Source organism: Malaclemys terrapin, chromosome 4 (assembly GCF_027887155.1).
Source record: "Malaclemys terrapin pileata isolate rMalTer1 chromosome 4, rMalTer1.hap1, whole genome shotgun sequence".
Lineage (NCBI taxonomy): Eukaryota > Metazoa > Chordata > Testudines > Emydidae > Malaclemys > Malaclemys terrapin.
The window spans coordinates 90673146-90699878 of NC_071508.1; the positions used below are offsets into that span (position 1 = coordinate 90673146).

A 26733-nucleotide genomic window follows, 5' to 3' on the forward strand; every position below is an offset into this window, starting at 1 on the left:
GGAGAAAAGATCCTAGGCTCGATGGCCAACTGATCTTAGCAAGTTGATAAATTGTGCTTTTGGTGCATAGACACAGGCTGCCCCTTGGTGTTTTAGCTCTAAGGAAGCAGATGATGCTGAGGTCATGAATGTGCACGTCTAGGAGTGCTGGAAAGGAACTGCCCTTTTTTAAATTTTAGTTTGGTCTTAGTGTGAGATGGGTCATGCTTACTCAGGTGACTAATAACTCCTGTTACAGGGTGGGATGCACTCCTTCGCCCGCCCGTCCCCCCGGAAGGCTCTTGGTACCTTAAAAACTGGGGAAACGGTCAGAAGTAAACATCAGCTTGAACTCCCTGTGCCAGCTCTTGTGTTTTAACTGGATGCCTTCCTGTATGCCCCAGTATTTACTGCTTCCTAGCCAACGGCTGCAAGGCTGGTGGCTGGATGATTCTGCCAAGCTGAGCAGCAGTGAAGTAGCGAGCATTGTACCCATTTAAGGAGGCAGCAGCCTTCGATATTTCTACCCCCCGCTCCCCCAATACCTATTAAGAGGGACGGGACGTTCACGGCTCTCAGGGCCTGGGTTCCTGGCCGCTTGCCTCCAGCTGCAGCCAGCAGGTTGCACGTCACTCGTGGTGAACAGCGGGTTTGCTTGGTGGTCATGCCGCTGAGAAGTGACAGTCACAGCGCACAGACTAGCTCTGAGCGAGAGGGGCTGAGTTACTCCGCGGGGAGCGGGCGGGCCCCACGTGCCTGTGCAGTGCCTGGGCGGGGGGATCGCGAGGGGCAGTGCCAGGCAGGGGGGCAGGCAGCCGGGGTGATTCGCCCCGTGCGGGGGGGGGGGGGGGGGAAGGGCCCTGGAGCGGAGTCCGCGGGAGGTGCCTCTAAGGGGCACAGGCCTTGCGGGTGGGGGGAGGAGCTGTGAGCGGGCGGCACCCACGGCGCGAGGCCGCTGGCTCGGGGAGGGGGTGGCGCCTATGGCGGGAAAGGAGCCGGGGGCGGAGCTTACCCTGTGGAGGAGGCGGAGCGTGTGGGCGGGGCTCCAGTAGGGAAGCGGAACGGGCCGGGCGCGGGGGCTGCTGGGAAGGGTTGGGATCAGCTGGGCCTGTACTTGGGGCCGCGGGGGCCCCGCGGCGGGAGACGCAGCGTTCTCCAGCCTGGCCGGCCCGGGGGTGCGGCTGAGGCGGAGCTACCGGCCCGGAGCGAGCGCGGAGAGCCGCCGCCGCCATGCACGACGCCTTCGAGCCGGTGCCGATCCTGGAGAAGCTGCCGCTGCAGATAGACTGTCTGGCGGCCTGGGGTGAGCGGCGGGGCGGCCCCCGGGTCTTCGCCCCTCCCCTGGGGACCCCGCGGCGGGGTGGGTGAGGGCTGGTCACTCCACCTGCCCTTGGGACCAGCTCCGAGCCGCGGCCCGCTTGTGACCCCGCGCCCTGACCGCCGTGGCTGAGCCTGCTGCCCCGGAGACCAGCGTCTCCAAACGCCCCCGTGACACTGCGCTGCCGTCAGCCTCCCGGCTCGCTGCGGCTGTTCCCGTCCGCGGGGTTCCCCACAAGAAGGGCTCGAAGCTCTTTCTAAAAACACACGCTCCAGACTTTGTGGTGAATTTTGGGGTCTCCATAAACCACTTGTGTGACCCACCTTGAGCGTGGCCCAGGGCTACGGCCAGCGGGGATTGAGCCCCCGTTACAGGGAACAGAGAGAGTGGGGACTGGAATTGGGCTGCAGTGGGATTTGTAGCCTTCCCCCATCAAAACTATTTTTTTTGAAGGGTAGTAGAAGTGACACACTTTGGTCTGGTTATGAGTCTGGTTTTTAAACATTTGGGTGAACTGACTGATCTGGTTGCGCTCAGTTTGTATCAGTGTCTCTGATACTTGAAGAGGTTTGTTTCTTGTGGGATGGAATTTTTTTTTTTTGTTCTGGTCTTGTGCATCATCCTCCATGTTTTCTTTCTCCATTGTTTAAGTGTGAGTCTGAATGGTAGAAAATGTGATGTTGTGTAGCACAACAAGTGTCACTTTGCCTTGCCCTACCTGGTGTGTTTTATTTGTGAATAAACCCATACTTTGTTTTGTATTTAAGACACAATCTGACCTGGTGGGTTAGAACTGTTACCTAAGACTGTGTCTATACTATGGGACTATCTACGGGCATAGCTACAGCACCGTAGCTATGCTGATGAAAAGTCATAGTGTAGATGCAGTCTTTGCTGGCAGAAGGTGATTTTCCATCGGTATAGGTTATCCTCCCTCCCTCCCCCCCCCCCCCCCCCCCCAGTGAGGTTAGCTAGATTGATGGAAACATTTTTCCATTGAACTAGCAGCATCTACCCTGGGAATTAGCTATGTTGCTCAGGGATATGCGAACCTATGTCGGCTCAAATTTTAAGTATAGATCAGGCCTAAGTGACAATTCAAGTTACTATTATTACTGTAGATGGTGCAGTGAATACTTACAGTAGTATAAAATGGTCCAATATTTATAAATATGGCTTAGCTAGTTTCTTCCTGTAATTGTTTCTTATTTGTAGATTGCTTGTTACTATAGCAAAGCTGTGATATTAACAAATAAAGTTTAGCAAGCAGACAGTTCATAGCAAATTTTGTTAGATACCTAGGTGAATAGGTTTTATTTATCATGCACCTTTGATTGCCTCGTCTGTGCTCTAATCAGTTTTCTCTGGGACTCTTTCTAATACTAAACCATTGGAGCAGTTTCAAATAAATGTTATATTATGGAACAAACTCTTTCATGTAAAAGAGTAACTTTGTCAGAAACTTTGTTTGTTTTTGATTAAGCCTTAAAAATAAAACACTGAGACTTAAATTCTGTAGCTAAATTGAATATATTCCATACAGAGGCACTAATACAGTGGAAAAACATTGAAATCGAGAAACTTCATTGCAAAACAAATGTATTTGTTTCATTGAAGTCATAATCCTGTGGATTTTTTGAGCAACATAGTCTCATGGAATAGAGATGTCCTTCCAGTTTTATGACTTAATTCTTGATTAAATAGGAGAAGAGGAGGCGCAGGGGAAGCAAGATCTTGTTAAATCACAAGTAGCTTTGAGAAAATATGGTGTGAAAAAGGGAAAGGTAAATTTCATATGTAAAGTAAAGATTTCCCTGTTATGAAGCTAAAGATTAATTGAAATTTCATTAACAAGATTTTTGTGGATGAGGTGCATAGCAATACTTAGATTCAAAGCCTTCTAATATGCAATGTACCAAAGTGTGTTTGTGTGGAATAACAGTGGATTTTTCAAGTGTTCTCCTTTGTAAATCCAAAATGACTTTTATGTGTCACCGCAACTCAAATACTATTTCTTTGTAACTTATGTAATCACTTCAGACATAACTGAATAATTCATGTGGACCACTGTGACTTCTAAATGTTTAACTACTGTGTTCAAAGTCAGAACTCACAAATGGTAGTATCTAAATTTGTCTTGCTCCCTCCAATTTTTCACTGTCTAGACCAGGCATCTATATGCAGCAGCCAATGCTTGAAAAGTAGTTTATCTTCTGTTTATGTATATTTATGAAGAATGTGGAGCTCTCTCCCTTTTAGTGTACTTCATTATGAGTAGTGCCCTACCAAATTGACAGTCCATTTTGGTCAATTTCATAATCATAGGATGTAAAAACTTAAATTTCATGATTTCCACTATTTAAATCTAAAATTTCATGGTGGTGTAATTGTAGGGGTCGTGACCCGAAAAGGAGTCCGGGGGGGGGAATTGCAAGGTTATTGTAGGGAGGGTGGCGGTACTGCTACCCTTACTTCTGCACTGCTGCTGGCAGCAGTGTCGCCTTCAGGGTTGGGCAGCTGGAGAGCAGCAGCTGCTAGCTGGAATCCCAGCTCTGAAGGCAGAGCCTCCTGAAGCACCAGCACAGAAGTAAGGACGGCGCCCTTTATGGTATTGCCACCCTTACTTCTGCGCTGTTGCCTGCAGAGCTGGGCCCTCAGTCAACAGCCGCCAGTCTCCAGCCGCCCAGCTCTGAAGGCAGTGCAGAAGTAAGGTTGGCAATACCATGACCCCTCTAAAATAACCTTGCGACCCCCCCCCCCCCCCTTGCAACTGCCTTTTGGGTCAGGACCTCCACACACAAGACCAGATTTCACGGTCCAGGACACGTTTTTCATGGCTGTGAATTTGGGAGGGCCCTAATTATGAGCAAGTAGGCTCCTGTGTCGGGGTTGTGTTTCATATTTACTTCCTGATCCCTGGAAACCTTTGTTTCCCAAAACAAAGGTTACTCCATATGTAAGCACTTCCTCTAGGACAGGAGTGGGCAAACTACAGCCCAGGGGTCGCATCCGGCCCTTCAGATGTTTAATCCGGCCCTCGAGCTCCTGCCAGCGAGCGGGGTCGGGGGATTGCTCTGTGCGACTTACGGAAGCAGCGACATGTTCACCCTCCGGCTCCTACGTGTACGGGCAGCCAGGGGGCTCCACACACTGCCCCTGCCCCAAGCGCTGCCACCGCAGCTCCCAATGGCTAGCAAACAGGGCCAATGGAAGCTGCAGGGATGGCACCTGCATATGGGACAGTGCGCAGAGCCGCCTGGCTGTGCCTCCGCGTACGAGCTAGAGGAGGGACATGCTGCTGCTTCTGGGAGTTGCTTGAGGTAAGCGCTGCCCCGAGCCTGTACTCCTTACCCCCTCTCACCGTCCAAATCCATCGATCCCACCCTTCTGCACCACAGAGCCCGCACCCGCAGCCAGAGCCCACACTCCCTCCTGCACCCCACCCCCAATTTCATGAGCATTCATGGCCCACCATACAATTTCCATGCGCAGATGTGGCCCTTGGGCCAAAAAGTTTGCCTATCCCTGCTCTAGGGAAACAATGGAAGAGCCATGCATGTTCCCCAGCTGAAATTTGCCTTAGTATGTTTTGGACCATTCAACAATGGGCTTCAGTTTAAGAAGATGAAGAATTTTCAGATTAATTTTAGCTGAGAGTCGTATTCTTATTGGTACTGATAAAAATTCTCTTATCTTATAGAGGAATGGCTGCTCGTTGGCACCAAACAAGGACACCTTCTTCTTTACAGGATCAGGAAGGATATAGGTGAGCTTGTACAAACAAAGCCAAGCTTTTGCGCAATATTATGCCAATGTATCATTCTCAACTCTTCAGTGACTCGAATACTGGTATCCTGGTACATTTAGTATACTAAACAGCAGACTGTCACCTATAGTTTATGAAAATGTTTATACGGGGCCACTGCAGTATGTACAGATCTTACTTTCCTTTCCTTCTTTTCTGTTTACTGTCTTATAGAGTTTACCATCTGCTTTAAAATTACCCTTTCTCTCACGATTCCACCAAAGCTGATACTAATCTCTGAACTATAACAGTTTCCACATTTGTATTTACAGTAAATTAGTGTAATGTGCATGAATAAAATACCCACCATGCATAAACTCTAACAGAACCTAGTGAATAGATCAGATTGGCAATGCAGTAAAAGGGCAACTTAATTAAAACGCGAGGCCTACCATCTTGATCAATATACATAATAAAATTAAACCTGGTTCAGAATCTTAACATTCTAATCTAGACCAAAAAGTATTCCCCTCTCTGTCTTTTGAGGAAGCAGTCACAAGTGGCCTTAGTTCATTCTGGTGATGCCACAAAGAGCGCCTATTGTATTTAGAATCAGATATAAAATTACTCATGTTAAACAGATCTATATCTCAGCTATTTACCAGTTATAATGTGCAGAAAGCTATACTATTAAGTGTACCTAATTTAATAGCTCATTGGATTGCAAAGTAAAAAGATGTGGCACATCTGTCCCAAATTACACCTGCTCTCAGAAGGAAGCTATTTCTATTGTAGCCACTTGGATTACTAAACCCTAATTCCAGTTCATTTTTCCCAGCCTCCATAGGCAGTCTGTTTCAATAGATCATGCTGACTTGAGTTGCTAGTGTCTTTTGTCTCACTTGGTAAATTTCTCCCCCTTTTTGCATCAATACCAGGAGAGGTTACGTCATCAGAAAGTGGCTGTAAGTTTGTATCCATACAACTTTTAAACCCTTGTAGTGAAGTATTTTATTCTTTGTCCATCTTGCAGTGATGTGCTTCCTGGAGATCTGAGTTGCTGGTATTTGATTGGCTGGGAAAAAAGGTGCTTTAGTGCTGTCTTCATAGCTTGGGGTTTTTAAATATTATATTAGGATCTGAGATTACAAGGCAAGGATTTAGCTAATGATGGGACCTTCAGATTTGCTGACTTCATGAAGTTAAACCACGTTTTTGGACTCCCCAGCTAGATATCAATGACAACCTCAGATTCCCCAAAGTGGTTTAAGAAAAAGGAAGCACACACTTCTTACAAGACATGCAAGCTTCTCGCATTAGCTGCTTAATTTGAAATCTGCTATAATTTTGTGGGATTTAGAGTAAAAGTTTATGCAGTAATAAATCTGAAGGCAACTATGATTTTATGTCACTCGTTAATCTCTGCTTGGTAGGTTGCAACAGATTTGAAGTGACACTAGAGAAATCCAACAAGAACTTCTCAAAAAAGATTCAGCAGGTAGGAAATGGCAGTTGTTGACACTAGGGAAAATTGCTAGTGTTTTCACTAAGAGGGTGCAATGTGAAATACTTTAATCTGGAATCTCTAGAAGGCTTTTTTTAACAGTAAACTTTGTTGGGAGTGGCACAGAGTAGCCTAACTGTGCGTTTGTCCACAGTCTCTTCCTACAGTAGGAAGGAACTTGGTTTGGTGGTTACAGCAGATGACTTGGAGTTAGGACTCTGGGTTCTTTTCCTGACTCACTGAATCACTGGGACCTCCAGCAAATCGTATATATTTGTACAATGGAGATAATACATTGCTGTCTGACCTGGTGAGAGAATTAATGAAGTAAAGCACTTGATCTCCTTAGATGAAACATGCTATTAAAGTGCAAATATTGTTTTGGCTATTAGAGGCTGGAATCTAGAATAGCTGTGTACTGACTTGCTGTCAGTTTTATTACCATTTTAATTTCAGTAGATGTGAGCACATTGAATGTATCACTGCAGTAGAGCACCTTGCATTTTCATTGGAGAAGAACAATAGTTTTTAAGGAATCATTTACATCCTTTTATTGGTAAGGCACCAGAACATGGTTAAATCTTGTTAAAGGGATCTACGTTGTTAAGCTTTCTCACTAGGAAAGGATATACAGGTCTGTCTCCTCTTACACTGGGGTTACGTTCCGCAGTCACCGCCTAAAGCGAAAATCGCGTATAGTCAAAATTACATTGAGTGTAATGGCGGGCGGAATCGCCCGCACTACAGAAACAGTATTTAAATTGTTATTTTTCTCTTTTTTGAGGGTTTGTTTTTGCCGACCGCGTACAGCTGAAATCGCACATGTTAAATGCGCCTAAGATGCGACAGACCTGTAAACAATATAAGCTAGCTTTATCAGACATTTCATGAGTATAGGTGTGGGATTGTACAGTAGCTGTAGGAATGTTGCACAGAAAGTAACAGTAGCCCCATCTTCATTGCCTTATGTGGGTAAATAAAACTATTTGCATAGACTAATTAAATCCCTGTCCAAGTTGGAGGGGCGGGGGGCAGGGGGCAGGGAAGAGTGTTTTGGCTTGTAGAGATGTTGCTTTAATACAATTCTCTTTTCAGATTCATGTTGTTTCCCAGTTTAAAATTCTGGTCAGTTTGTTAGGTAAGTGAAGAATATGTTTTAGTAGTATTCAATTCGTTCTTTTTTTGGTGCAATTACTTGGCTGAGCATGAACCCCGCTCTTCTCTACCCCCCTCGCCCGCAGTACAGACATCTGTTTGTTGTACCAAGGAAAGTGAATAATTCACCCTCTCACCTACTCTAAGGCTTATTCTTAAAACAGTTTGCCACCTTCTTGATTTGGGGAGGTCCTTCACACCTGCATGAGGGTCTAGTTGTTGAAAAGTCATTGGGTCTAGAATTCAGGCCTCTAATTTGCAGGGAAGTGTTATGCATTATAGGTTAAGAAGCAGCTGGGCTACTCTTAAGCCAGTAAAGACATCTGGGGAACAGACCACTAATATTCAAATAACTTATGCAAGAATTTTGAGTATTTTGAGTACTGTATGTTGGGTGAACTTATTCTTGAATTATGATTTTCCTTGTTTCTTTTTACTTATGGTACAACTCCCTCCTTTTTGACCTCCAAGTCCCAGCAATCCCGACTCCAGCATGTGTAGAATGCTGCTGCCTGCGTTCTCGTGCGTACAAAAACTTGACCACACCAGCTCCAACTTTCAACTCTATTCACCACCCACAAATTTCAGGAGCCAGTTCAAAATGGTGGTTTTTTTTTTTAAATAAGAGCTTCCATCATGAACTTGCTGTGGCCTGCTTTCTCTTCTGTCCTACTTCCACTTTGTTTGCTTGTTAGCACCCATTCTTGGTTCCTTCATGCAGTCTTGCCACGGTTGGTGTGAGAGTCTTCTGCAACCCAGAAACCTTTTTATCTCACTGATTGTTTTCAAATGGGGGGGAACCCATCCCCTTCCTATCCTGAAACTCTTAATTTCTCTCACTAGTTTGGATCTGCTTTGTAAACATACTTACATTTATAAAGTGTTTTGTGATAGTTTGTGTAAATTAAAAATGAGTTGCATGTGTTAAATTATTGAACAATAATTAGGAATTTTGTCTAAAACAGAAAATAACATTTATGTCCACGACCTGTTGACATTTCAACAAATCACCGCAGTCTCTAAGGCAAAAGGTGCATCTCTGTTCACCTGTGACTTACAGGTAAGTGGAGGCAGGTTAATGTTGCAAGCGTTCTGACAAAATCTCATAACAAGGACTAACTTTCAAATTTCTCAGAGGTTTTGGTATGTTAAATTTAAAATGAAAATAATTGTATTATATGAGAAATTAGGAGATGTTGTGGTTTAGCACTTCTGAAAATCAGGCTGCTTATTTACATATTTAACAATGGACTTAAGAACTTCACTCCAGGTATACAAGTTTTAAAAATGTTGGTCTTGGTCCCTCCCTCCACTTTGTAAGAGTATACTTGGTTGTAATTTTGGCCTTTCACCCATCGATTCAAGACTTAACTGAATTTTCATCCTAAGTGATGAGATTTTTAAAGGGTTCTTCGAGTGCTTTTTTCATTTGGAAGCCATCCGCATCTTGGGACTTAAAATGGGGCTTACAAAGGTAATGGAATCACCATTTGAGTGATTCTTTGAATTTTCACTTCACAATCTTTTTCTGAAGATTTGTTTCTGGTAACAGTTACATTAACCTACAGTGTCTTGGAGACACTAATGGCTGATTCAATCTATATAATGTTCCATAAGGATAAGGTGGTCCTTCATCCGGGTCCTACGGTCTTATAAAAATGGTCTCTTATTTACACGTAAATCAGTTCATTAGTTTACCTGTACTTTGGTCCCCAAGCCTTGCTCATAGCTAGAGGAGACTTAAGTTGATGGTGTACCTCTAGTGCTTTGATTTACTCTTCACAGGAAGCTTGGTCTTTGTAATTAGGCAAGCTGAAACTTTTGCCCAGTGATAAACATTTTCTTATAATTATTTAGTCTTGGGCTTCTAGTGTTAACATACAGCTAATGCTAAATCTTATGAAACATGCAAATCCAAGCGTTAGAGTGTCTTGGTTTACTTTTTGTGTGTGGGTGTCTGACTTAACGTGTACTTGCAGTGGTGCTTCTTGTCAAACTGTTCTAATTAACTAGTATACAAAACATAGATCATAGTTCATTAATATGATCATGTCTCCCTTTCTTTGAATCCCTTGTTTCCCACTCCTTCACCACATAAGTGTCTAGTTTCTTCTTTACATTCAAGATCCTGACTAATGCCAATTTCTAATGCTTATCTGTCCTTGTCTTTTTCATATTGCCACAGTCCTTTCCACTTCACCAGTAATATTATTTTCCACCTCTATCTTTTTCTCCCACCCTGCTCAACTCCATGTGGAACCCCTCCTGGAGCTGATATGTAAAGCACTGCCCTCTCCATATTTCTATTCCTACCATGATGCTGTCAAGCAATTAATTAACTAATGATGAGGTGGAAGGGTAACTGGGGACAGCAAAACACCATTGACCACTTAGAGTAGGAGAAAAAGGTACAAACAACTTCTCTCTTGTTGACTGAAGGGTCTTGGGGAAAGACAGTGCCTTTCTTTGTTTGTACAGCACCTAGCACATTGTTGGAGCTACAGGAAAAATAGTAGGAGTAGATGGCTGAATAGTGGGCAATGGCAATTGGTGGCTTTCACCTCTTCAGATCTAGCTCAGGGTAGTAGTGACTGAGCCATTACCATCTTGAAGGCTGGCTGGTTGACTACATGAAAGAGTTTGGTGCATCTTGTCCTTGGGGAAATGGAACAGGTGTCCTCATTGCATAAACCACCATCACAAAGTTTGGTCTCTGCAGAAAGGTCAGTCTATGCCTGTTCATTCAGTCTTTGGCCTATCTTTTTCTGTATAGAGGCAGTCTCACCAAAATAAGGTTAAGGTACAGTGGCAAATGTGGGTAAGCTTATACTGCTGCTACCCAATTCAGTCTCCAGAGCTGTTATCCTAATAGCTTTCATTAACAGTAGAGTTCTTGATAAAAGACCTATTGTGGCCTGGATTTATCTTACATTAATTATTTCAGAATGCATCTCAAAGAATCTTTCTTCTGGCCACATGCACATCTGAACTCAAGTTCAGCACCTTGATTGACATCCACTTGGGGTTTGGCCCAGTGAGAAAATAGTCCATGGTGACCTGATGGGAGCATGAAAGTTTACTCAGCTGCAACTTAGCTCTTCCATTGGCCAGTTGTGCTATAGGTTTAGGATTATTTATGGCCCTATATTATCTTATTTACCTTCTAATCCTAATGCATGTGAGGCTGTCTGTTTTCACAGCACTCTGATACAGGGGAGGAGGTGCTGAGGATGTGCGTGGCAGTGCGGAAGAAGCTACAGCTGTATTTCTGGAAGGACAGGGAGTTCTATGAGCTACAGGTGAGATAGTGGTGTGGGAACCACTAGACTGTATGAGAGCCCTTGCCAGAGTATCAAATTGTTTTTAATACCCCAGTTTAATCAGCAGTATAATTCAGAATCAGTGCTCTTGATAATGCTGGTGCTGCATGGTTTAACAAAGAAGCAGCAATTGAAAGCAAAGTGTTGATACCATTGAAATAATAGATTGGGAGCTAGATATGGATGAAAATCATCAGGAGCCAATAGACTGACTCCTTTCTTGAAGATGATGTGTAGTGATAGAAAGATACAATTTGTATACAATTCTGATTGTCCTCTGCATTCTAGCTCTGGTCCACTTTGAGACCCAATTAAATAACTGTTCAGAAAAGTCACACTGTCTAGTTGCAGAATGCCCTGCCGCTGTGCAGAAAACTGGAGTTGGGACATTCTAGCTAAATCCTGTCGTTCCCTGGCCAGGAAGGGTTGGGAGTGATTCTAAAGTAGACTCCACTTCTTAAACAGATATAGCCTGCCCTTTCCTGCAGCAAACATGATGCTAGTGAGAATTATTCAATGAGCATATCACTATTTTGCAGTAATATCTAATGTTTGAGGACTCTACTAGCTACAGAACTGCAATCTTAAAAGAAACCTTTCCTACTGTGTAAGAGTGAAGAAAGGGTTATGTGCTCAGTGTTATTGTACTGCCTCCTCCGCAATTAAATATGAACCTGTGGTCTGGAAAGTTTGTTTAACAGGAGCCCGGGGAAGGCATAGTTAGCTCCTAAGGCAGCCAATGTGACTTATTTTCCTTTCATCCTTCAGGGGGACTTCAGTGTACCGGATGTGCCCAAGTCTATGGCATGGTGTGAAAATTCTATCTGTGTAGGTTTCAAGAGAGACTATTATCTGATAAAGGTAAGAACAGGACTTTGAACTGAGGATGTAAGGGGATGTTAATAATTTTAGGGAGAGTACATAGACTGCTCCCGGGGAGGGAGGATTCAGAGTGAGAGACACACTGTTTATCATAAAAATGTACCATTTTTGACATGCTGTCTTTCAACTGACACCTCCTTCCACAAAAGCATGCATGTTCCTTTAAATTGCCTGTCTTTCTGAAAGAAAAAAACTATCTTGCTGTTGCAAGTAATGCCTAAGATTAGTTTAACTGAATTAAATTAAGAAAACATTTTTTCATCTGGGCAGCACTTTAACTCAGTTTCATAGTTTCCCTTTTGTTTGGTGTATTTACACCTCAGCATAAGAGGGGAAAATATTTTAAAGATAACCTATTCAGTAGGGTTTTTTTAAGCGAGGTTATTCAAGAGGCAGAGTAACTTCACCAAAATTATTTTAGTCCTTTCGCTGAAATTAAACAGCTTCAATTTGACAACATCCCTTTAAATATCTAAATTCATCCACTGTTAATTATTTCAGATTCCACAGCAGGGATGAAATGAAATAGTGCCTTCTATTCGTTGGTTAATTTGACAGAAACATTAACAATAAAGTCATAACTATTACCATATCTATAATTTTCCATCTTTATCATTTTATGCTGATATTTTAGGAAAATGGAATCCATACCTATGGTGCTGTCACTTAAATAAGGCCCATATATGAATGAGAAGGGTGTCCAAGGAAAATCCATGGACTACTGCACACTTTTACTGACATCAGTATTATCTTGCTATACAGACTGTATGCCTTGGTGGCTAAATAACAAGATCATCCAGTTACAGTTGTCTATTAGCAATAGGAACAGGCTTCCTCAAATTAAGAGAAAAACACAACTTTATTTTTAAATTGCAATGCTAACAAGTAATATTTTGATACATACAGAAGATGACCTACAAATAGCCTTCAAAGCTACCTTCATGTGTTAGTGGATATTTTGAGACTCCTGTATCACTCTTTCCCAAAAAAAAAAAAAAAAAAGCTATAAAGTCGGTCTTTTCATCAAGTAGTCTTCCATAGTTTTGAGATGACAACTCCACAGTGAAAGCTGAATGACCTTTCCCCTCCCCCCTTCCTCTCACAGGTGGATGGAAAAGGGTCCATCAAAGAACTGTTCCCCACAGGGAAGCAGCTTGAACCATTGGTGGCTCCCTTAGCAGATGGAAAAGTTGCAGTTGGTCAAGATGATCTAACGGTAGTACTTAACGAAGAAGGGATTTGTACTCAGAAAGGTGCCTTGAATTGGACAGACATTCCCATAGCTATGGGTGAGAACTAGAAGTTTTTTCCTTGCTGTAACCAAGCCAGGATTTGTCAGCTTTCTGTTCCTTATGAGTGGAGCAGATTTAAGTTTACTAGCTTAATGTATGAGGCTTTGATTGTGTTGCACTGGTTTTATTACAGTCATCTGAGTGCTAGTTAGCATGACCTATTGATTAGAGCAGAGCGGCATGGGTTATATTTTTGTCTCAACTTCCTTGCTCTCAACTTCTGTGCCCTCAGTTTCTTTTTCAGTATGGTGGGGATAACCCCACCTTTGTAAAGTGATTTGAGATCTACAGATAAGACACTACATATGTGCCACTTGTTTTTGTAATTTAAAACCTGATTTTTGGCTTTTGTGAGCAGTTGAGTACTGCAGAATTTGCATGTGGTGAGAGAGAAGTGGCAAGGAAAACGGGGGGGGGGGAGGAGAGATAGTAATGAATTGCTGTTAATTTTTAGCATTAAGCTCATTGATGGATTTGGGGGATGGGTGAGAAGGGCGTAATGTACTGAAAATTTCTGGAAAGAAGTTATGTAGTGAGTTGTGGCCCTTTCCAGGGTATATTGGAGAAATCCATCTGATGCATGCTTGTTCCATCTCCCAAACAGAACATCAGCCTCCATACATCATTGCGGTGCTACCAAGGTATGTGGAGATTCGCACTTTTGAACCCCGGCTGCTGGTGCAGAGTATTGAGCTGCAAAGACCACGCTTCATCACCTCCGGAGGGTACAAGAGCACTTCCTTTTTCATCTCTCCCTATACCTAGTCTTTCTTCTTTGACAGCTTCTGTGTATTGTGCCCTTCCATACAATCTGAAATACAACTCTGGTAAACTAACACCATGAGTTCATCATGTTGTCTCTTTTCTGACCTGTGGAGTCAGAAGTTGTCAACAGCTCATAGCCAGAACCTTAATAATCTGCCTCTCTTGTCCCTACACCATGCTGTGTTGACCTTAGGGTTACTGGATAAGGGACACTGTTCTCTTGTGTTCTACTGCTTTCTTGCAACTAAATTCCTTTGTACTTCTCACAGCTCTCTTCACTCTGCAGTGGCTAGTATAGACCGAATACTTGTATCCTTATTGCTTAGTTATGTAACCTGTTTTGATTTAATCTAACCTGATGATTTGGGAGTATAACTGCCCTTTTTTTTTTGTAGAAGGCAGCTAGAAGCACTGACAAGTTTGCACAAAACTTTCTCTGGGAATTTATTTTTAAAAAGGCTTAAGATTAACAAAATGTGTCTGCTTGTGGGGTGGGGGCTGGGGAGGCTCATGTTCTGAGCACAACACAGGAAGCTAGAAAATCCTTAATTCTGTTCTGACTCCCTCCGACCTTGACTAAGCCACTTAAACACTCTTTCTCAGTTTCTCCATCTGTAAAGTAAAAGGTAATACTCACCTACCTTGCGTAGGCATTGAGGATTAATTGGGTGTTTAAGTTGCTCTAAATATGAAAAGTGGATGTTATTCAAGGCAGCATTACTGTCATCAAAGTAAAGTGAACATGTATAAGCTGATCTCTCATGGCTTTCAAGGGCATAGTGGAGGTTCCCTTGCTCTCTAGTAGAACCTTTGATTCCTGTTTCAAGCTTGATTATTGGGGTGGCTGCAGTAGTGTCTTGATGACAAGCTTCTTGTGGAAATGGAATACTGTGACCCTTTACGAGGGTACCCAGGATTGTGAGGCACTTTACTGCTGCCCTTAGCGTGAAGTAGTCTTGTCTGTGTGTGCGTGATCAGCTCCCTGAAACCACCACCAGCCTCTGAAAGCATAAGCACTACCTCCTAGGCTCTCCAGAGCTCACTTTCTCTGTACAGGTAGCAACAGGCACACAACAACCCCCAAATACTCAGTGTTCCCTGCAGCGTCCAGCCTTTATCCGTTGAATACTCAGACTCACCGGTCTGCTATTCCCAAACACCAGCTTCTAAGATTTAACTCAAGAGGAGCACATTGAGTTAAACTTCTACACTTAAACTTGTTTTCATTATAAATATATATAATATCAGTGACTAGAGATTTAAGTAAATAATGAGTAATAATATTGGAAACAAATGGTTACATATAAAACACAATTGTAATATGCTTTCTAGAAACTAATCTTAACTAACAAATTACTCTTTTGTCCAAAGAAATTTCTCACTCAAAGTTCTCTTCAGTGTTTTCAGCCAAGCCTGGTTGAGACTCCTTTTGCATGAAGCAAAAGCACTGTCCTTTTACTTCCTCAGTGAAGGGTGCCTGGGTGTCCCTTTGTACCCCCAAATATACACAAGCAAGCCTTTGGTAAGCACCCCAAGATAAGGGTCTCTTCCTTTTAGTTCCTTTCTGAAGTTGTTTCTTGCAATCCAGCTGCAGGTATCTAATTGCAGTGTAGACATACCCTGAGTGTCCTCAGGAATTCATAGTGGTGGTTTAATCGCTTTCTGTTTTGCCTTCACCACCATGTTGAGCAGGGGAAAGGAGAACTTGAGTAACCTCACCACTTCAGTATATCTGGTTAAGTCATACATGTGTTAACCAGGATTGACTGTTCTTGCAAAATATGGGATAGAGTTCCTGCCTCACTATTACATCTTGGTAACCTGCCTTTTCTCTTCCAATTATAGTACGAATATTGTGTATGTGGCCAGCAATCATTTTGTTTGGCGTCTCCTTCCAGTCTCCATAGCAACCCAGATCCAGCAGCTTCTCCAAGACAAGCAGTTTGAATTGGCTCTGCAGTTGGCGGTAAGTTGTCTTCTTTAGTGGTGTAGGTGGAATACGCTATTTGTAGTGCTGGGGTATAGAACCATGGGCCAGTCTCTTAGTTTGTTTGGTAACTGCTGCCACTAAGCACTGTTGCAAGCCCTGAGGTCTTAACCTCCTTGATGTCCACTTCACACAAACTCTCTAGTTCCTCCTGATTAACCCTTTAGCCATTTAACATCTTCCTGTCTCCGGGTTCTACTCTGCTATCCAGTACTGCCCATCCTTGACAAGCTGTCTGTTTTTAGAAGTTTAGGTGCTTTTGGTCACCTCTTCAATCCTGGATTTTCCCATTCTCTGCAGTGAATTTCAGGCTCAACACTGTCAGTGTTTTTCTTCTCCATTCTCTTTATATTTAAACACAAGAATTCTTCCTATTATTCCTGGGTTTGTATTTGTGTAGGAAATGAAAGATGATTCAGATAGTGAAAAGCAACAACAGATTCATCACATTAAGAACCTTTATGCCTTTAACCTCTTCTGCCAGAAGCGCTTCGATGAATCCATGCAGGTTTTTGCCAAGCTTGGTACAGGTAACTTGGTATAGTCTGGGGTTGAAGAATGTGGGTGAGGGGAGACTACAGTAAATCTCAACTGAAATGGACATTGGTGCTGAACTTGATTTTGTTTGAGAACAAGTAGTGTTGTCTTGTGCAGCCCAAAGATTAGTTTGTTGGTTAAATGCTGAAACCCCCCCCCCACACTACTACACAAAAAGTGTCACAAGTTGAAATAGAAGTATAAGGGGCATCTGTACACTTGCCAGTGCCTTCACTCTGAGGTCTGAGCACCAGCCACTGCTAAAAATCAGTGAGCCCCTACCTGTTTTTCTGCCTGATGGACATTTCATGGAATGGAATATGAATGGAGTGAATGTCAAAAGTTCCTGAATAGTCAACTTTCAGCTAAAGCCATGACTTTCAGTGAGTTTTAGGCACCTAAGTCACTTTTGGGCATTAGGACCTTTTGAAATCTACTCCTGGGACCAGAGGAGCAGATCAGGAGCCAGGAGGGTCCTAAATTCTAATCTAAGTAATGAACTTTAGAGTTCGTAAACTGTGGAAACTGATACTCATTAGTAAAGGGAACTGCTGGTCAGATCTGTCATTGTAATCTGTTCAGAAGCTCATTGGATTTATTATAATGGTGTCTTGTTCTTAGGAGCCTTTTGCAACCAGCAGTATTAATTCACAGTCCTGCCATTGAACCTCATTATTAGTGTTGGGATTCTGCACTAAGCTCTAGCAAAAGAATGATTATCATGGGTCGGGGAAGGCATGAACTTACGAGTTCTGCTCCAGCTCTGTCTGTCTCCCCCTTGCCTCACTTAAATTCTGCTTCCATTTCCTTGTGTGTAAAATGGGGATATTTGATTAGTGATTTAATAGTGTAGAGACAATTATTTGTAAAGCACCAGGAAGATGAAACTACTAAGTGTTGGGGGTTTGTCTATGATCAACTGCACTTATTACCGGAAAGCTATATAATACTGGTATTTTGGAAAACAAGATGCTATGAAACTTACAAATACTGGTTGTTTTTTTGCTTAGATCCCACTCATGTGATGGGTCTGTATCCTGACTTGCTGCCCACTGATTACAGGAAACAGTTGCAGTATCCTAATCCTCTGCCTGTGCTCTCTGGGGCTGAGCTGGAGAAAGCACACTTAGCACTCATAGACTATCTAACTCAGGTAAATGCTGTTAATATGTACCTCTAGGGAATTTGGCTTCTGATGCCCAGCCCTGACCTGGTAACTTCAGTAAGGGGGCATTGCATAGCAGGGAGATGTCAGAAGAATACAGTGCTGGATTTGGAGCATACCCTAAATGTATCTGGTAGCTATGCTTTCCCTCTCACTGGTTCCCATGGACTACTATACTGTTCTCTCCCTTGAAGCCTTCTGTATAATAGACTGAATGGATAGCTTGTGTCTCTACTTATATTTTTGCTGAATAATAATTAAACTTCTCTATTGATTTTAAGAAATTGGAAAGCTGTTTAATGCCTCTAGCTTTTTAAAAAATGTCTCCATTCATCCTTGCTATTTTGAGGGTTTCCTTCACTTTTTTCTTAACTTTACAACATTCAAATGGGAAATTGGCCCTTTTCTGGATTTCTTAATAAATATGAACATTTGTCCCTTTATTACAGTGAACAGGTTGGCAGTAAATATTTTTAAAAAATACACATTGAATCTTTCTGGGGAGCCAAAAATAGATGGTTTTAATGTGTCTGAAAATTATTGTTCGATATTTGTGTAACATAGGACTAAAGCAATGGACAAGAGAGCTATTAAGTGAGCATTCTGATAGTCAAATTAATGCTGCAAAACTCATCTGTTTTCTTGGGACTTGGAGACGTGCTGGGATGAGAATTAATTGAGTTTAGTTGCAATATAATTAATTTACAGAGTGGTTTTCAGATCTTTGAGTAGATGCAACAGTGTATTCCACTTAGTTTTATGTTTGCACAGTAAACCGGAGCCGGAGAATTTTGCCTATCAGTACCTGTAGAGTGGTGAAGGGGCTCGTGCCTCATGGTCATAGTCCCTCCCCTGGCTATATGAGGGGGTGGTACCACCTGGACTTGTCTCAGTTCCTTCTTACCGCCTTTGGCCGGAGTCAGGAACCGCACAGACGTCCAGCCTTGCAACCTCTGTTTCTTAGTGACTTTTCTAGTTGTATATAGTTAATTAGTGTTAGCTTTCGTTTAAGTATTTCTCTGGTGGTGATCTCACCAGGATTTAAACATTGTGCAGAGGAGCAATCTCCAACGATCCCCATGCACGGTGCTTGCTGTGCTTTGGCTACTAATACCCTGTCTCTACCAGTGGCCTCCATGCAATCTGGGACACTGCAGAGGTCCAGCTCTTCATCTTGTTCTAAAGCAAGATCACTGGGCAGGTCTGTGCCTGTGACAGGCCCAGGCATTGGTGGAGTCTTCCCAGCACGAAGCCTCCAGTGTTGTCCAGGTCCGTCAGTCCTGGAGCTGGATCCATCTCGGGCATGTTTAACTGCTTCATCTTCGTCCCTGGACAATTCCATGGTGCCTAGTTCTTCCTCTCCTTCAGTACCAGAGGATTTCAAGACCTACCAGGGCCTCTTGTGATGTGTGGCTGCTTCCCTAGCTATTCAAGCAGAGTTCCTGCAGGCGAATACCCATAAGCTGTTGGCTATCTGTCTGCCCCTGGGAAAGTCACCCTCTCTCTTAATGATTTGCTCTGAGAGCCTGCTAATGTTCTCTGAAGCATGCTGACTTTGATAGCACCTACTGCGGAGCACGTGGAGAAGTGCTATTTCATCCTGGTGCAGGGATTTGAGGGTTTTTACTCTTGTCTGGCCCCAAATTCCCTGGTCGTAACTGCAGTGAATGATAGAGCTCAGCAGGGCAGATTTAAGTCTACTCCCAGGGATAAGGACTCTAAACAAATGGACCTGATGGGTAGGAAGATTTACACCTTCTGTTCCTTGCAGATGTGTGTTGCTAATCAGCAGTCATTGCTGTCCAAATATGATTTTGTAAACTGGACGGCTGCGTCTAAGGTTGCAGGCCGGCTGCCCGAAGCCTTGAGAGAGGAATTTTGGGCCTTTATCACTGAAGGATGCTTGGTGGCTAAAACTTTGTTGAAGTCTATGCTGAATGTCGTGGCTACTTTGGCTAGAGTGGCCTCAGCGGTGACCATGAGAAGGGTGTTGTGGCTGCAGAATTTGGGCACTACTCCTGATGTGCAACAAGCCATAGAGGATTTGCCCTTTGGTGGCCTAGTGCTTTTTTTGAATGGATGACTCTGCATTCCTTCAAGGATTGTAGGGCTACATTATGTTCTGTGAGGGTGTACACACTGTCAATGCAAAAGCACCCCTTCAGTGATCATCATCAGCAGTATTGTCTGCCATATACACTTGGTCAGCCTTTCCCTCCTCCAAGACAGTGGAGTTACCCCAGAAAGTGGCATAGGTCCCAGAGGAAGAGGCATTTGGCTCAGGGGTTTGGCCAGTCCATATGCCTTCCCCAGGCATCCCCCAAGCACTCATTTTGACTCCTTAGTCCGGGGCAGTGTTCCAGTCATCGCTCCCTTCTCCCTGTCCCCTGATTTGGGGACAAGCTGGCTTGCTTTCACAATGCTTGGGGCTTGATCACCACCGACAGTTGGGTCCTAAGCACGATCAGATTGGGCTGTGCCATCCAGTTCCTTCCATTTCCCCCCACCCCTTCTTCGATGCTCTACTGGCTTTGGGAACAGTGAAGGGGGTTCTGCTAGAACACTGGAGTCAGGGCTTCTATTCCCAGTACTCTCTGGTGCCCAGATCCAAGGGAGAGGTAAGACCCATTCTTGACATTTGTGGCCTTGACAAATATCAGATACATGAGGTTCTCAATGGTCACTATCGACTATCTTCCCCGCGTTGTCTCAGAATGACTGGTTTGCTGCTAAGGACCTTCAGGATGCCTGCTTTCCTGTGGCAATTCTACCGAGCCACAGAAAATTCCTTTGATTAGTCGAAGCAGAGCTCCATTTTCAGTATATGGTGTTTCCCTTCAGCCTCTCTTCTCTCTTCAGGTATTTTTACCAAATGCATGGTTGTGGTGACTGCATACCTCAGGAGGAAAGGAATCCACACCTCCCCATACTTGAATAACTGGCTACTGAGAGGCAAGTCCAGAGAGGAAATCCTTTATGTCAACACTACACTGCGCTTGCTAGACCGTCTGGTCTCCTCCTAAATGCCGGGAAGTCATCTTTGGTTCTCACTCAGAAAATTGAGTTAATTGGGACCCTAATAGACTCTATAAGTTTCAGAGCATTTTTGCTGACTGATCACTTTCAGGTGATTTGCCACCTGTTCCTCAGTCTGCGATGTCAGCCTTTCATGACAGTTTGGATGTGCCTGAGGCTCTTGAGCTATGTGTCTGCTTGCACACAGGTGGTCCAGTTTGCAAGGTTGTGTCTTCTCCCCCTTCAAAAGTAGCTCAGGACAGCTTACTGACAGATTGTTCACTCCTTGGACAGATTGGTCCATCTCCCTCCACTGGTCCTGGACTCATTGCAGTGCTTGATGCTTTTCAAGAGTGTTTCAGGGCATTCCCTTCGTCTGGCCCTTACCAACAAAACTGTTGTCACTCGTGTCTCCCTGATGGGCTGGGGAGTGCATCTGGGATTGCTGCAAGTTCAAGGTCTGAGGTTGGAGCAGGAATCCACTGCTGGAGCTTCAGGCCATCTATAATGCATGCCATGCTTTTCTGGACCATTATAGAGATATACCATCTCAGCAGGTATTCTTCCCTGAGTCACAAATAACCCGGAGGATACTTGCCTTTAGTGATTATTTTCGCAGATTGGGGCATTCCGATGATTGATCTTTTTGCTACGAGGGAGAAAGGAAACATCTGTTATTTTCTCAAAGAGAGCCTCAATCTGGGCTCAGTGTCTGATGCTTTCCATCTCAGCTGGCAGTTGTCTCTCTTGTACGCTTTCCCTGATCCTGCTCATCCCAGAGGTTATCCTCAAGCTAAAGGCAGACCTGGCCAAGCTCATCCTCATAGCTCCGGCGTGGCCAAAGCAGTGCTGGTTCTCCAACTTTCTTGCACTGTCAGTTCAGCCTCCCATACCCCTTCCCCTCCATCTCATCCTACTCTGACAGAATCATGGTCACACCTTACCAACCAAATAGCTTTCTTTGACAGGGTAACAAGCCTTGTAGATAGGGAGGAAGCGGTAGGCGTGGTATGTCTTGACTTTATTAAGGCCTTTTGATACTATCTCTCATGACCTTCTCATAAACAAAGTAGGAAAATACAATCTAGATGGAGCTTCTATAAGGTGGGTGCATAACTACTGTCTGGGAATGGTTTTCAACCAATTATCAGTGGTTCACAGTCAAGCTGGAAGGGCATAATGAATGGGGTCCGGCATGGATCAGTTTTGGGTCTGGTTCTGTTCAATATCTTTATCAGTGATTTAGATAAAGGCATACAGCGTACCCTTATAAAGTTTGCAGATGATACTAAGCTGGGAGGGGTTGCAAGTGCTTTTGAGGATAGGATTAAAATGCAAAATGAACTGGAGAAATGGTCTGAAGTAAATAGTACAATAAAGACATGCAAAGTACTCCACTTAGGAAGGAACAATCAGTTACACACACACAAAATGGGAAATGACTGCCTAGGAAGGAGTACTGCAGAAAGGCATCTGGAGGTCATAATAGACCACAAGCTAAGTGAGTCAACAGTGTAACACTGTTGCCCTCTCCTCCCCCCCCCCCCCCCCCAAAAAAAAAAAAAAAAAAAAAGCAAATATCATTCTGGGATGTATTAGCAGGAGTGTTGTAAGCCGGGCATGAAGGCAATTCTTCTGCTCTACTCCACGCTGACTTGGTCTCAACTGGAGTATTGTGTCCAGTTCTGGGCACCACATTTCCGGAAAGATGTGGACAAATTGGAGAAAGTCCCGAGAAGAGCAACAAGAATGATTAAAGGTCTAGAAAATATGACCTATGAGGGAAGATTAAAAAAATTTGGGTTTTAGTCTGGAGAAGAGAAGACTGAGAGGGGAGAGTTTCAAGTACATAAATGGTTGTTACAAGGAGGAGGGAGAAAAATGGTTCTTGTTAACCTCTAAGGATAGGGCAAGAAGCAATGGGCTTAACTTAAACTGTCATAGGATAGGTCCTCTTATGGATCGGTAACTGGTTAAAAGATAGGAAACAAAGGGTGGGAATAAATGGTTCGTTTTCAGAATGGCAAGAGGTAAATAGTGGTGTCCCCCAGGGGTCTGTTCTGTGATCAGTCCTGTTCAACATATTCGTAAATGATCTGGAAAAAGGGGTAAACAGTGAGGGGACAAAATTTGCAGATGATACAAAACTACTCAAGATAGTTAAATCCCAGGCAGACTGCGAATCGCTACAAAAGGATCTCTCAAAACTGGGTGACTTGGCAACAAAATGGCAGATGAAATTAAATGTTAAGTGCAAAGTAATGCACATGGGAAAACATAACCCCAACTACACATATAAAGTGATGGGGTCTAAAGTAGCTGTTACCACTCAAGAAAGAGATCTTGGCCTCATTGTGGATAGTTCTCTGAAAACATCCACTCAATGTGCAGCAGCAGTCAAAAAAGCAAACAGAATGTTGGGAATCCATTAAGAAGGGGATAGATAATAAGAGAGAAAATATCCTATTGCTTCTATATAAATCCATGGTACGCCCACATCTTGAATACTGTGTCCAGATGTGGTCGCCCCATCTCTAAAAAGATACAGTATATGGAATTGGAAAAAATTCAGAAAAGGACAACAAAATGATTAGGAGTATGAAATGGCTTCTGTATGAGGAGAGATTAATAAGACTGGGACTTCTCATCTTGGAAAAGAGATTAAGGGGGGATATGATCGAGGTCTATAAAATCATGACTGATGTGGAGAAAGGAAGTGTTAAATAGGGAAGTGTTATTTACTCCTTCTGTTAACACCCAAACTAGGGGTCACCAAATGAAATTAATAAACAGCAGTTCTAAAACAAAAGGAAGTATTTCTTCACACGAAGCACAGTCAACCCATGGAACTCCTTACCAGGGGATGTTGTGAAGGCCAAGACTATAACAGGGTTCAAAAAAGAACTAGAAAAATTCATGGAGATTAGGATGGAAGAATCACATGCACTGCTACAGACTAGGGACTGAGTGGCTAGGCAGCAGTTCTGCAGAAAAGGACCTGGGGATTACAGTGGATGAGAAGCTGGATATGAGTCAACAGTGTGCCCTTGTTGCCAAGAAGGCTAATGGCATTTTGGGCTGTATAAGTAGGGGCACTGCCAGCAGATCAAGGGACATGATCATTCCCCTCTATTGAGCATTGGTGAGGCCTCATCTTTCATAGAATATCAAGATTGGAAGGGACCTCAGGAGGTCATCTAGTCCAACCCCCTGCTCCAAACAGGACTAATCCCCAGACAGATGTTTGCCCCAGATACCTAAATGGCCCCCTCAAGGATTGAACTCACAACCCTGGGTTTAGCAGGCCAATGCTCAAGTCACTGAGCTATCCCGCTGGAAGCGGCAGCCAGTACGTCCCTCGGCCCGCACCGCTTCCAGCAGCTCCCATTGGTCTGGAGCAGCGAACCGCAGCCACTGGGAGCCGCAATCAGCCGAAGCTGCGGACGGGGCAAGTACACAAACTGGCCCGGCCCGCCAGGGGCTTTCCCTGCACAAGCGGCGGAACAAGTTTGGGAACCACTGATCTAGATAATACTTAGTCTTGCTATGAGAGCAGGGGACAGGACTAGATGACCTCTCCAGGTCCCTTCCAGTCCTATGATTCTGTACTCAACTCCCTGCATTGCCTGGTTTGGCTGCTTCATTGCTGAATGAGGAGAAAGTGTGGTATTTGGCAGCTGTTGAACAGGTCCTAATCAACAGATGAAAGCCCTCTACCAGAAAGGCCTATTCAGCTAAATGGAAGAAGTTTTTGGTGTGCTTGTCAGCCCTCAAAATTCAACTGACCATATCCTGAATAGGAGCCAGCTTGGAATACTCGCTGCACCTTCAGGCATTGTGCTTGGCTTGTTGAGAGTACCTCAGGCAGCAATATCAGCATTTCATCCCTCCACTCAGGGAAGATCAGTCTTCTCCAATGCCATGATAGCACGATTCTTATAAGGCTTCGTCTCCATCTTCCAGTCAGTGAGTTTGGTCCTGTATGGGACCATAAAATGGTCCTAGTGGCTTTAATGAGACCTCCATTTGAGCCCCTGGCATCTTGCCTTTTGTTTTTGTGTCAGAAGGCTGTGATTTCTGATAGCAATTAACATCTGCAAGGAGAGTTTGAGAGTTGCAGGCTCTGATGGTAGAGCCTACTTATATACAATTCTCTAAGGACAAAGTGACTTTTTATGACTACATCCAACATTTTGTCAGTTCCATTTGAATCAGGTAGTATATTTACCTCTTTTCTTTCCTAAGCTGCGGTCATCTCCGGAGGAGCAGCGTCTTGACACATTGGATGTCAGGTGATGTCTAGCCTTCTGTCTGAACAAGAATAAACCATTTTGTGCTTCCCCTTACCTGTTTGTCATATTCAGATTGTATGGAGGGCAAGCAGTCTCTTCAGATTATCTCTAAATGGATAACATCCTGTATCAAGGCTTCACATTAAATAGCTTCAGCTGTGCCTCCTCAGCAGATGTGAGCTGGTTCAATGAGAGCACAAGGAACGTCGATAGCATTCCTCAGTGACGTCTCAATAGTGGACATTTACAGGCTATTACATGGTCATCCATACATTTATGAACCTTTATGCCATTACTGCATCTTCCAGGACGGATGCAAGTTTTGGTAGGGTGATTCTTATTTAGGTAGACTCTGAGCCCCGCCTCCTGGGGGTGGGTACTGCTTGTGAGGCAGCTAAGTTGAATACACACAGCTGTATAAGAAAGGCCATACTAGGTCAGACCAAAGGTCCATCCAGCCCAGTATCCTGCCTGCTGATAGTGGCCAATGCCAGGTGCCCCAGAAGGAGTGAACCTATCAGGTAGTAATCAAGTGATCGCTCTCCTGCCATCCATCTCCACCCTCTGACAAACAGAGGCTAGGGACACCGTTCCTTACCCATCCTGGCCAATAGCCGTTAATGGACTTAACCTCCATGAATTTATCTAGTTCTCTTTTAAACCCTGCTATAGTCCTAGCCTTCACAACCTCCTCAGGCAAGGAGGTATTTCAGACGTATCTACTCAAAGAAGAAACGCTTACTGTAACTGTAGTTCTTCAATATATGATGCAGGCATGCATTCCATAACCCACCCTCCATCCCCTCTGCATTGGACTCTAGTCTCTGAATACTTGGTGCAAAGGAACTGAGGGGAATTGGGGCAGTGCTGTCTCATATAGCTGGGGGGTTGGGGGAGTGTGTGCCTATGGCCACAAAGTGTGAGTGCTGCCCTGTATGGGTACTACTAGGCAAAATTTTCAGGTGTGCATGTGCACCTAAAATACTGGAGCTGAAGTGGAATACATATTTGCATCACCTCTCGAAGAACCACAGTTGCAGTAAGTAACTGTTTCTTATGATTTTACGCCTGGTCAGAAGTGCATTTTAGCAGTTTAATGTAATTGTAGATTGTGTATTAAAATTGGAAGAGGACCCAGACCGCAGTATTGGTGTTCCTAGTACATAGTGTAAATTTTAAACATACTGTCAATAACTTTGGTTGATAGCTAAAAAGCCTAACTACATTGTGATTTATAGGGCCAAGCTATTTTGGTAAAGATGATAAAACAGAACTTCAGCTAGCGTGCAATCAGTGGCGCTATACCAGCTGAGAATTTGGCTGGTTTCTATAAGGTACTTACAATGCTGACAAACTTTGATAGTTTACTTTTCTAGACTTAAATAATTAAGTAGTGACTAAATGTTACTTTTTCTATTCATAGATTTATTCTCACTAGTTTGTGACATGCTGGCCTATTAAGGGTAGATGGTGAAAGACACCACCAAAAGGAGCTGGACATTTGCGCTTTTTTCTTAAACAAATGTCAAATCTTAAATTTTCATAAAACTTGGTTAATGTAGATTAACAGTAGGCTTCTCAGATTAATTGGTGGCGTAAAATTAGTATACATTGGGGACTACTCCTGTCATGGTGTGATATGGAAGGTGAAATTAGTTGAGGCCCTCGAGCTAAAAGTTCCCTGGCATAAACTGGGAAGGACTGGAGGCAAGCTATTTTCAGGAAGTAATCATCCGTTCTGTAATGCCCTTCCTCTTTGACCACTAGAGAACAAATA

The 26733-nt window shown here is 43.7% G+C and overlaps 1 protein-coding gene across 3 annotated transcripts in view; it reads left to right on the plus strand.

Moving 5' to 3' along the window:
• Positions 1-1067: 1067 nt before the first annotated feature.
• VPS39 (VPS39 subunit of HOPS complex) overlaps positions 1068-26733 on the plus strand; it is a 42494-nt gene continuing 16828 nt past the window's right edge. The window contains exons 1-13 of one of the 3 annotated variants that reach the window (XM_054025552.1): positions 1068-1282; positions 4998-5063; positions 5981-6007; positions 6476-6540; positions 7642-7684; positions 8667-8761; positions 10902-11000; positions 11790-11882; positions 13009-13192; positions 13800-13920; positions 15806-15926; positions 16348-16477; positions 17495-17637. In XM_054025552.1, the coding sequence (XP_053881527.1) occupies positions 1210-1282; positions 4998-5063; positions 5981-6007; positions 6476-6540; positions 7642-7684; positions 8667-8761; positions 10902-11000; positions 11790-11882; positions 13009-13192; positions 13800-13920; positions 15806-15926; positions 16348-16477; positions 17495-17637 (1260 nt within the window). In that variant the 5' untranslated portion in view covers positions 1068-1209. Of the gene's footprint in view, positions 1283-3001; positions 3082-4997; positions 6541-7641; positions 7685-8666; positions 8762-10901; positions 11001-11789; positions 11883-13008; positions 13193-13799; positions 13921-15805; positions 15927-16347; positions 16478-17494; positions 17638-26733 lie in introns of all 3 variants that reach the window. The other 2 variants (XM_054025553.1, XM_054025554.1) reach the window with 2 other exon arrangements.